The following is a 12904-nucleotide window of genomic DNA, read 5'->3' as shown; positions in this document are numbered from 1 at the left end:
CTCTAAATTGAATTTTTTTTCAAGTTTAAAGAACTCTGAGAGAAATATAGGTCAATATATCCACTTAAAAGAATTAATGCTTTAAGTTTTAAAAGAATGCCCTGATTTAATGATCAATGATATCCGTATTCATAATACATTTCAAGGCTAATAATATAAGACCCGATTCCTTCTTCAGAATTTCAAATTGTAAATTTTTATTTTCCGTACATTTTTGTTGAAAGTAATATTTAACACTTAATTTAATAAATATTGCATTTACGATTTCGTTCTTATAAAATTCATCGTATTGATATTTAATTTTATATTGCATGATTTTTAAACATTTTGTAAAGAAAGTTAAGCATATATAAATAAATGAAAGAAATGCGGTATAAAGGATAAAAAAATTTAATTTTCCGCTTAATTTTGTAAAATCAAAATCAACTTAAATAAAGTTCAATGAACAGTAGATCCGAGGTCAAACAACAAACAACAACCTCAAAAATTGTGTCTGTGTCCTGCAAACTATTTCGATTATTTTGTGATAAAAGTTTTAGCCCCCCTTCCCTGGTAAAAATAGTAGACCTTTGATAAAGCCGTAAATTCCATCAGTGCGTAGATTTCATTTGTACATATGAAAATTTTATGTTTCATAGAATGGTGAAAAGCAGCGAAAAACGCTTTGTACATCTTTCTTTGATTGTTTGATACCAAAATCTGGCGCTGAGCTACAGTTTTATTAACAAAATTAATTGTTGCGATTTTGATAAATTTCGAATTACATTTATCGAAGTCATGACATTTTTTAGTTATTGCTTTTACGTACATGAGATTATAAAAACAGACAAATCATTAACCCATCGGAGAATTAGGTTCAAATTTTGATAACTACCAAATTGACCAAAAAGAAAATAAATAAATGGTAAGTACTAAATCTCTGTACCAAGTTTTATTTATCACACTCTGTAAGTTTTGTGCACTCAGACAAACAGACAGACTTTCTTTGAAAGGATGACTTTCAAAATTTGATAAAAATCTAAAGTTTTGATCTGAAGACAACATGCCAAATTTAATTTAACTTGCTCAAATTCGCTCTGCAAGTCTATGAACACAGCTGTAAGAGCATATAATTCCAAAAATGTATTTTTCCGTCTCACGGAGGTCAATAGAAATCTGTCATTATCTCGAAGTCGAATTTTTGACCTTCTACAATCATAAGATAGTTAAAAACAAACAAAGCATGTGATACATTTAAACGCATACAAGTAGCTTCAGGTGACAAGTTATTTCAACATTTTATAGGTTTTTTGTTGATCGATATTAGGTCTGATGTACAATTTGGATTTCGAAAATGTCCTTTTGAAATGTATTATCTCTCTGTCACGTGAAAAGGTATTTTCATAATTCCTAATTCATTTAAAATTTCCTAATTTTCCTAATTCATCAAAATCCATGTTAAACTTTTTATATTGAATATAAAGGTTAATATAAAATCAAAATTTTTAGAAAACATTTCATATTGAACATTTATACACATGTTGTATTCTTGTTCTGAATTATTGAAAAGTAAAGGAAAAGGTCGACAACTTTCTATTGAAGTATAAATAGGATATGTGTTTGCGTCCAGGTCCGTAACTCGTTTATTATTGCCAGATTTTAGTTGTACCAGTTTCAGTTTTAGAATTCTTAACGCTTTTCTAGCTGTTGCACCGGTGACTATGTGGGATAACTCATCCATAAAACTGTGGAGTGTTAAGAATTCAGTAAAAGAACAACACAAAATAGTAAATTCATTCAAATTATTTACACGGCCCAAGAATAATATCATAATGATCTTGCTGCCTTTCTCCACAATGGCAAACAAGAATGGGTGACCAACCTAGAATTCCATTTGAAACAGGCTGCGAATAACCATAATATTCCTATCACGGCGGCGGCTTCAGTTCCTTCTTCATGCATTTCAATGACTGTCTTGTGAATAACTTCACTGACTGGCACACTTCCACCAGAAGTCATGCCCGTGAAATCGGCCCTAGAACGGAAAACTTTCTTAACATGCATGTCTGCTGAGATTTCTTTTTCGAATTCCAATCTGAATGTTGGCAGTGAGACATCTACTTCCATTCGGCTCAATTGAGTTTGCATATCAAGCAATTTTTCAGGAGTTAGACTCTCTTCAAGAGCTTTCAGGCAATCTTGCTGTTCCGGCAGTAAAATCAGCATATTCTTTTTTCGCTTTTAAATGCCGACCGTTCGTTATTTAAAAGAAAATTCCCAACATTCATAATCGGTTCATTGTATTCAAAAACACTGTATTTACATCCTTTCTTCTATGAATTCTTGAAATTTCGAAAATTGACTAAAGTTTCTAATCTATATGATTTAAACTATAATAAACTGATTAAAAATCATGTCTATAATAAATTCATACTTTATAAACATTATGAAGAAAAGTTTTATTTAAAAAAACTATGGCAAAAGCCACGCTGAATTTTCTTGTTTTAATTTAGGGAGAATGTTTAGAACAATCACCTTAATATGAAAAATTATCAGAATTGGTATTTGCTGTATGAAAGTAATCTGTATTCAGTTTTTAAAATATTTGGGAAAAAAGTTATTGATATTAAAAAATTCTGAAAACTCAATAAATTACGTTAGAGATGCAAATTTTATCTTTGGAATAGAAATTACTTACACTCTTCATTGATGTAAAGATTATCTTTCTACAATCATTTCATTACGACGAGCAAATGCGTGACAGAAATTCTCTTAAGTAATAGATAAAAAATTACATAACATTTTAAAATAAGAGTTCCGAGATGCATTAAGTCACCATTACGATAAGGTGTATGCCAACTTTCAGTGGGGAAAGCAAAATGGTTGCATCTGGACATTGTAGAACTAGCATATACAAACACTGCATTTTCTTTGAATAAATGAACCGATTATAGTACAATGAATTTTAAGAAAAGCATATGCAGGAAATGTTTTAATAGCTGCTTGTCCTTTTTCGTTTAAAAGAAACATCGAAAGTTGAGGATTTGACATAATTAAACAATACGTCCAGTTAAAATTTACTATTTGATACAACTGTTTTCTGAAAACACTTCAGATCTTTTTGTCTTGCTTCAAGGTTTCAATAAATTATGAAAACTTACAATTATGTTATATCTACCTAACAAAAGCCCACATATTATTTTACAACATAGACACGTCATTTTTTACAGAAACATTAATAAATTAATACTTTCATAGACAGTAAGTTTTAATTAGACAGCATATTTTATTTAAGATTCTTCTATCCATATAGAAAGTAAATAATATTTGAAACACTCAAACTCGTCCAAGTGATTTTGCCTTTTAAATCAGTTGCTGCTCTGACTAAATTACAGACTTAGGAATCAAAAATTTCATTATTCATTGAACAAGTCGGATACGTCAATGTATGTGCAAGTGTTGACTACAATTTATTATCGCAAAAAAACTAAGAGCACAAATTTATTTTAGAATGTATTTTTACAAATTATTTACGCGGCCCATGAACAAAACCATGTTACTCTTGCTACCTTTCTCCACTATGGCAAACAGGAAAGGATGATCAGCAGTGAAAGATAAACCGCCAAATCTCATTATAATTACACTCGTCACAGCAGCAGCCTCGCTTCCCTCTTCATTCACTTCGATGACGGCCTTGTGGAGGACCTGGCTCACAGATACACCCCGACTAGGAGTCATTCCAGAAAAGTCTGCTCCAGCATTGAAGATTTGTTTGGCGCCGAGGGCTTGCAAGTGCTCAGAGAGCTCTTCCTCGAATTCCAGCTTGAACTTAGGCAATGAAACTGACATAGTAATGGAGCGCATCTGTTCCTGGACTTTTGCTAATTTTTCGGGGGTCAGACTCTCTTCAAGGGCTTGAAGTCCGTCTCGGTTTTTTGGCAGTAATACCAGCATGCTGACGTTTCCTTTGTAAGGCAGCTCTAATGCTCTGAAATCCTCCATATAGGCCACTGGGAATTTAGCTTTCATGTGCATCATCGACACATTCCTGGAAAATAATATAAGATTTTTAATAAATGTTTCATTTTGGTTCAATAATTACATTGATTTCATTGCAAATATCTTCTATTAGACTCCAAAGCGTTAAATGAAATTAAAGCGATATTTTAAGCAGTCATTACTTAGGTAATTCAGTCTTTGAAAATTACTTTTTAAAATGTCTTACAAGCTACTAAACAAATCAGTGGAATTATTTATTAATGCCAAAAAGTGATAATATCTCCATGAACTACAATTCAAATATGTTTTTAGATTATCATTTATCTGAAAAATGGAGGGTGGTGGAGGGCAGATAGCACCCTTAATAACGTATCTATAGATCATGAGTTTTTGTGTGAAACATGAAATCGCAACAATAGCTGAGGCTTGAAGGCTAGTTTATTGGATCCCTAATTATTTAAATATTTTGATAACTACTTTGATTCTTAAAAACTCCTTGATGTATTCTTTTTCTCAAGTCGATAAAAATATGTACCATCAGTGGAAATAAATATCATGAAATAAGAAAGGAGTACTTTTAGAACCACTAATTATTTTTCAATAATACCCTTTATTAGCATATCAGTATGTTGATTCTCCTGGGGAAGAACATGATCATGGGAATTTTCCGTTCAGCTTACCGTTTGAAAGTGTATGGTGATAAAAGAGTTTAAAAGGTCCAATAGTAAATAGGGAGGCCTTATTCTATACGAATGCTCAAAAACACAGTAGCAAAGGACAACTGGAAGGTACACAAGATTAGCACTCGCAGTAAACAGAAGCATGCTATCAGCTATAAATAAACTTATCCGCACAAAGAATTCAAAAAGAACTTGCAGGCGAGAGACCTCAGACTTCGATCAACTATTCACGTCTCTCCATTAGTCTGCTATTTTCCATTGATTTTGTCCTGATTGACACTCATATCTTTATCTCAGCTTTATATTTTTCTATAGTTTACGTGACAGTATATAGAAACTTTTAGAACAAATGTTGTTCAGAATCGGAGGGTTTCAAGTTCGAAACCCGATACCAGCGAAGAACCGTCTTGTAAGTGGGTCTGGTGCACGTTAAATGTCCGTGCTAAATGTCCTTCTACAAATGTGGTGTGGTGTGGAGAGGGGTGTGCCAGCTCAGGTGTCATCCACGTCATCTGACCGCGGTTCAAAATTACGAGGTCCGTCTCAACATAGCCCTAGTGTTGCTTTAAAACGGAACGATGATATAACTTAATTTAACTAAACTAAGAACAAATGTTTGTAGTGGTAACATTATAAGCCAGATAACTTCCGAAGAAGAGAGTACTCTTTTGTCTAGTGATTATGTTACTCGGCTATGAACCCTAACGTTGCGAAATCGAACCTCAACCAGCACATGTTGTAGCCCGTGTTCTAATGCAGCTTTTAGCTGATATAAGAATTTTCATTTTGTATTTGGCGAAGCAAAAATTTTGGTCTTGATTCTGGAATTCGGCAATAAATTATCTTGTATTATGAATTCCGAAATCTTAAATTTGTCACCAAATAGTCACCAAGTCTATAATATGGGAAATTGATGGCATTCATAAAAATAATATCCATAAAACTATTTTTCTTTCTAGAAGACTTACTGAGCTGGAAGGCATGACTATAAATTTTTAACAACACCTATTTTGTCAATAAGCTGAATTTTATCAAGATTAACAGAAATTGATACATAATTTTACAATATATTCTACTTACTTTGCTCTCGATTCCAACCCATTATTGTAAAAGACGCCATTCTTTGTTTTTTTAGGATCAAACTGAGTCTCCCATGCACCCTTGAAATACACTGCATTCAGTAAGACTAGAAGAGTGTCTGCACTCAGTTCATTAAAAAGTTTTTCGATTTTTCCATTTGTCTTTTCCTTGACCCATTCATTGATTTCGGTAACTATTTTGGGAGCGTCTCTTGAGAAATCTACACTGCGTACACCTGCTCTATACAACTCTTCCACTTTGTGTTTGTACTCCTCAATTAGTTCGAGATTTTTATCAGCAAGAATGGCATTGGCTGAGTTCAAAACATATTCGTCTGAGGAATCTCCACTCTTCAAGACATCGCTAAAATAACGATGGAAAGTCTCATGGACGACATCGTTGAGCAATTTTGCTTTCTCGTAACCCAAAACCTTTCTCAGTTCCTGTAAAGATATTAGAAAATTCATGTAATGGGGTCCTTCTATTATCTATATAAATATCAGCAATAGTAGTTATAATATTATTTTTAAATACTTGCACAGCGTTACCTTTAGCATGATGAATATTAAAAAAATCAATCTCACTATGAAAATGTAATAAAAACAAAACAAAATAAAAATTAACGTTGGTTCTCATTCTGATTTCTTTTTGCTACAGCGATATCGTGTGCGAAATTGCTAAATTTAGAAGTTGAAACAAATACGATGCTGAGCTACTTAACTAAACTAGGGTTGGAAGGGAAGTTCGCATGATAACTTTTCAGATTATGCCATGAACATAGCATTTTTCATTTTTTATATATTTAATTAAGTCATCTTAAGATTAGACGATTCATTTTACGGTTTATTAATACTTTAATATTTCTTATTTTATTCCTCCCATTCAGACTTACAGTCTTTTATTTAAACGAGAATACACGGTATTTAAACTTCCAGACCCCACTCACCTTCATTGTTCTGATATAAGTCTACATATTACAGAGGCATGTTTTGGACTGCTATTCCAACTCACAAAAGCGATAGAGAATCTCATTATAAACATTTTATATATGGTTTGTGGATAAAATGCAAGTTCTAAAAAGACAAATAGTGACTGTACTTTCAATGTAGATAACTTATATATTGAAAAAGAAATAAATAAATGTATTCTGCAAACATGTATTAACATATGTAACACATCTGGGGGAAAAGAAAGAAAGATTTGGGAAGAAAATCGATTTGATTTTTAGCAGTTTGGTGACGGGAAGCTGAAAATCAAATTCATTCCTCTCACCTCAGCTGTTTTTCCTCTTGTTCCATAAAAAAGCATGCCGAAAGCTGTGGAAATGCTCAAGGGTGAGAAAAACACATTTTTGGAAGACCCAGAGGACAATTTCCGATGCAGGTTGAAAGCGAGCTCGTTATTTGCCAGGGCTAATTTTTGAAGATTTTCCACGGCCACATCTTCTGCAGTAGAGATATCTCCGGCACATGCTACAATGCAAATGACGAGGAAAGTACCGAATACACTGATGCTTCTCATAGTTAGGGCCGATCTGAAAGGAGAGTGGGAAATGAAAGATTTTGTAACGTTTTAATCAGTTCTCGTATAATTTGTTCTTTAATATTTGGAAGTAATCTGAAGGAGGCTTTTCTTATTTATTCCAATATATTTTAACAAGATATAACTATGTTTTTCATCAAACATGTGGTAAACGAAAGTATTTCAACAGTTCAGAATAAATAATTCTTTATTTTTAGTTTCAAATAAAATATGGATTAAAAATTTCTTTTATATGCAAATATAGATCAAATATGATTCATGTAAATATTTTTATATACATTATATATATATACAATGCTGGAGATGTGAACATAGGAGAATAATTGGGAATTTTCTCACTCAAATAATAATTTAAATTTCCTTCCCTGAAATTTAAACTACAGTCATAACTATGTTGAAATTGTATTCTTATGGGATTAACTATCTATCCGAAATCGGCCATTGCACCTAATATTCTCCTCTACAAACGACCCTGATGTCGTTGGATGTAACAAATCCTGCCTTCTTCACTGTTTTGATTTCTTACTAACTTCTCCCCAATACGAAAGTCAACTCACCCTATTTCAGTTCTTACATCCTCGTTCTCAGAAAACGATGAGTTTGTGAGTGACCAATCATTTTGCCTCAAGTTGTGGTAGTGGCCTCACCTTCCGTTAACTCTATTTCTGATGCTTTTCAATGGGTCATATAAAATCGTCTTTCTGGATTTATTCTCAAATAAATATCATAAAATAACTGAATATCAATCACTGCACCATCCCAATGTCAAAGTACCTTAAGAGGGTTAATTAAGATGATTTTAACAAAGGATGATATGGAGTGATTATCTGTACTATGTCTTAATGAAGAATTAGCAGATTAAAACGTCGTTCTTAAATGCAGTCATGTATGCTAGGTTTGTTCAAATAAAATTTCACTCATTCAAAGGGTTGTGGAGGGCGCTGTCATAGTCCAAATGATAAATAATTTGAACATCAAGGATTTCAGATCATTCATTCCTCTTTAATTAAAATAAAACAAATCGTAAAAAAATTAAAAAATAAAAGTAAAAAAGACATTTTCTTAATTATTTAGTTTAATTAAGTAGTCTCTTAATCAGTAGTCACATGGAGTAGGATTGAGTTAAGAGAAAAAGACAAAAATTTTGCGAAATAGTAGCTGTTTACCTATTTGTTTGTGAAAGTTACAGCAGCAGTTTTGAAAAGCTTGAATTATGTGAGGCGGTAATTAATTTAGAATGAATATTGTATATGAAGTTTATGAAATTCTGTGATCATAAAAGCTGCCAACCTGTCTTAATGTAGTTGTCCAGTAACAGGACATGTTTGTATTTTTATAAAGAAATGACTAAAGGACCTTTTCGAAATTTTTGTAGAAATTTCTATCATCTTATCTTTGAATTAATTTCAATCGTTTAGATTTTTTTTTGTTGTTGTTCTTGAAGTCCGAATCATAATTTATTCTCATTTTTGAAAATTCTGCACTAACACAGAGCCAACCGTTGGCAAAATTTTGCATTTTTTATTTGATAAATAACAAGTGCTTCCTTCGAAGTGTACATTCTCAATTTTTGCGCCATTTAGATTAATAGGTATCCAAGTCAGCCTTTAATATCTCTTGAGTGTCCTCTTTTGAACTTTACTTTTAATGACCCATTACCCTCTCTGAATGCATATAATAATAAGGTATGATTTGATTCCCACTTCTAGATGCGCTTGCAAACATATTTTTCTTGCAAAATACTGCTAGACGATGTGCTCTAACTCATATAGTTTAGGCCATGAATTTTGGGGCAATGCCTAGTTATAAAATGAAAATATTTATTTAAAACAGTTTCAGCTCAGCAAATTTGATTTGATAATTTAAATAACTCATTGATTGTTTTATCCATAACATGTTTCATCAGCCATTACAAAGAAAATCCATGAGAATAAAAATGAAGTTATCATAAAGAAATTACAAATATAACTCATGAATTGTTTCATTTAGGTCAGTGAAATACTTTTAGATCCAATAGCTACTACTTATAATTTTAGATCAAATTTTAGATAAGAAATGCAAAGAAATTTTCGGGCGTAATGAATTTTCGGTTGGATTTAGTTTCTAGTGCAATAGCTAGATTTAGCTTTTTCTACCAACACATACTTTATCTTGTTTTATTTTCTTTAACTACCATCTGCATAGCTAATAATATGTTTATTGAAACATTTATATTCTAAATTTAAAAATTGCGGGATCATAAGAGCTAATTAAATTTGTTTCATCTTGAAACAATAGTAAAAATGTCTCACTAAATTGGTAAATGAAAAAATGGAGGCTTATATCAAAACTTATTAGAAAAAGTTCAGTACTTTATAATAAAAGAATGAAGCTGGCTTGACTAAAACAAACATTTTGCCATTGATTAAGAAGAATATTGCAGATTGTTTAGTCATGAGAAATGTAGCTAATTTATCGATACAAAACATAAGCATCGCATGGATATGCTTGATTATTATTTAGATTTCTTTTGATATGAAATAAAGTAAGTAAAGTTCCCAAGTTATATGTGTCATATAATTAAAGGATAACCGAAAGTCAGAGGGTGTAACTAATTTATACATACGAAAGTAAGTAAAACTTTAATTAAATTATCTTTACAGAGAAACGCACAATATTTTCTGTGATTGCATGATTTGAAATCAGCCATTTCTGTTCAAAGAGATGTTGTATGGACGTTTCCCAAATCATTCGTCGTAATCAAGTATTGAGGGTTTCGACAGTAGGTAATGCATCTAGTTTTATATAGTATATCTTCAAAAACATTTTCATGAAATTTGCAATATTACTTAGGGATATTTCGTACTTCAAAAGAAGTGCACATTAACCAGTTAAGTGCGATTTTTTTAAGTCTCTCACACAGTACATTATCAAAAAACAAAAGATGACCTGCATATGAAAAAAATAATGGCAAAGCGAATAAGATTTCATTTTTATTAGATGAAAAAATTAACAATTCATTGTTGTTAAAGATATTGTTATTGGAAATTTAAAAATTCCCAAAGAAGCAAATGTAAGTATTGATAGTGCAGGTGTTATAAAGTTAAGAATGTTTTCCAAGAAGACGTGTAGTTAGCAACTATACTCGGTCGTTCAATTTTGATGCCGAAAACAGTTTAAAAAAAATCAAAGATTTTTTTTTTAACTTATAAGTATAAAGTTGTTTCCATGAACTAGAAATTACTAAGGGCCTACCTAATTCATGCATTTTTCTTATCTGGTTACCTCATATCACTATCGATACCTGATATACCAGCGTAAATCAGGACGACAAGTCTAGGGAAGATGAGGAGGATGGGCAGAGATTGACAATCTGTCGCTGAAGGCTAACCGCCTCGAAGAGTTGCCAGTTCGGAAAATTTTCCAGTAATATATAAGGATTATGATAAAGACAGCAGCCGGCTACAACAAATTCTGTCGATACTGCTTCGTTCAGTGGGGCAGGGTGTTCGGCTGTACACAAGAAGAAGATATCTAATTTACCCGATATACGAATAAAGTCCTGAAATCCTGATATTCAAGTTCGGGGAATTCTCGAAGTATATATATATCAACTCATCAAAATATCAACTCATTTTGTATAGAGCTATTGTATGCGGAATAGCTTCTATAGCAAAGAATTTAACCTATTATTTTTTAAATTTGTAGCAAGTTTACTAGTATTATAAATAAAAGATGCAACTAAATAGCATTTGTATCACATAATACTGAAACTTCGAATTTTTATATCGAATGTTTTTTTTTTTTTTTTTAAATTTTACTTGATGTTTATAACCATCTATCGCACCAAAATAAAAATTTGGATTAGCGTGAATGCACTTGAACGCAGTTAACTGGTTAAATTTTATCTTTATCTAATTACAAACATAAATATTACTCTAAAATCCGGTGACGATAATGGCATTTCTTGGGTACAGCCGACAACCTCTCCTCCACTGAGCGAAATAGTAACGACATGATTACGCGAGTGGTACTCATGGGGAAATTGGTCGTTTACCATTGAAATCAACATGACGCTATGAAAATATGTTAACTATTAGAAATAAATATTAAATTTAGATGCAATAAAGGAACCAAAAAAAGAAGAAGAAGAAGAAGAAGAAATGATGAATCCGGCCTGAAGACTTTCACAAGGATAGTTTCTTATTCCTACACTTGGCTGGAATTAAGCTGCATTGGCGTTTTTCCACTATTTGCAAACTTCAAAAATAATTTCAGAATTATCCCTTTTGAATTTTCATCTTTTGGATTTGAACCTATTGTTTAAGTTTATTTATGTTTTAGCTGTAGCAGCATTAGCGCTCTCTAAATACAACGAATCTAAATAGAACGAAAATCCAAAATTTTGATGTGTAAATCTGGCATCATTGGGTTGGGGATTTCTTTTATTACTTATCATTAAAAAAAAAAGAAATATTAAAAACGAATCCAATGATTTGTTCAAAAATAGTTACCTAGTTATAAATACCTAGAGAATAGTAAGAAGATGCAGGTCAATTTTTCGCAAGTTCAAATTTAACCTAAAATAACTGCATATATTTTGGAGCCATAAGCATGAGCTTGTATGAGATGAATAATTATGCATCGAATTAATTTTAAAAATGCTAAGAGTTAAATTTATTATGTTGCAGTAAATTTTGTGCTTTGCATTTCTATATTTTAATGAACAAAATTAGCCGTCGGAACTTTGCGAAAAGTTCTAGCTGGAGAGTGTTATATGAATTTTATTTTGAGGTATTTTAGGCTTTCACTGCATTCTCACAAAGTTACAGAAATATAGAAATTGCTCGTTTCATTTTCATTTAAAAGATTGCTTTCTAATTTTTAGTATACTAATAAAAGCGCGTTTTGAATAAACTTTTTTAAAATTGTACTATTTTGAAATATTCCCTAATTCTTTACTATAAATAATATGCAATCTAGCCCCAACAGCAAGTTTTATGTGGAATCATAATTTAATTTGATCGATTAAAAGATAACCAAGATCTGAAACCGTTAAGGTATTGTATTACCAGGAACACACAATTCTCTAATATTCAGAACTTTGATGCATCAGGAAGTGAAATATTTATAGTAAGATTCCACCCATTCGATTATTTACAGTAAGAAACACGCTTTTATTAAAATAAATAAGAAGCAAATAAAATTAAATGAAAACAAGTAAAAACATTAATTCAAAACTTAATTTAAACCCCAACTTCTAATACAGTTTTAACAAAGAAAAGCATCTTACCTTTACGTATTCAAGGTGAAGGACTGACTGATGATGAATGTGATTTCTATTATATACATTGTTCTTCTGAGAATGTACATGAAACAACAGGTGGGAAAGAATCAGTTCTGATACGCTATCACTTGCCTCAAAACCCTTTTATCACTTTTCTTCGCTAAGATAACAGTTATTCTTTATTTATGGACAGAAATCATCAAAAGCCAATTTACTATTATAATGGTTTATGACGATGAATTACTATTTGGTGTTTCGTTTAATATCTTTCACTGTTGATCTCTTCAACTATTCCTGGAGCATTCTTTGCGAAATCCACATCTCGTACAATTCTTGAACCTTGCGTCTGTACTCCTCA

General features: G+C 31.6%; 1 protein-coding gene across 1 annotated transcript in view; it reads right to left on the bottom strand.

Moving 5' to 3' along the window:
* Window positions 1-12637, bottom strand: part of LOC129984912 (uncharacterized) — a 42549-nt gene extending 29912 nt beyond the window's left edge. Inside the window, exons 1-5 of the mRNA XM_056094862.1 lie at window positions 12553-12637; window positions 7011-7272; window positions 5739-6181; window positions 3503-4027; window positions 1912-2014 (exon numbers count right to left, since the gene is read on the bottom strand). Coding sequence (XP_055950837.1) covers window positions 1912-2014; window positions 3503-4027; window positions 5739-6181; window positions 7011-7259 — 1320 coding nt within the window. The 5' untranslated portion in view covers window positions 7260-7272; window positions 12553-12637. The remainder of the gene's footprint in view (window positions 1-1911; window positions 2015-3502; window positions 4028-5738; window positions 6182-7010; window positions 7273-12552) is intronic.
* Window positions 12638-12904: the final 267 nt, after the last annotated feature.

Source organism: Argiope bruennichi, chromosome 9, assembly GCF_947563725.1.
Source record: "Argiope bruennichi chromosome 9, qqArgBrue1.1, whole genome shotgun sequence".
Taxonomy (NCBI): Eukaryota; Metazoa; Arthropoda; class Arachnida; order Araneae; family Araneidae; genus Argiope; species Argiope bruennichi.
Note: the sequence above shows the minus strand (reverse complement) of the source record. Positions and strands in the feature narration are given on the sequence as shown.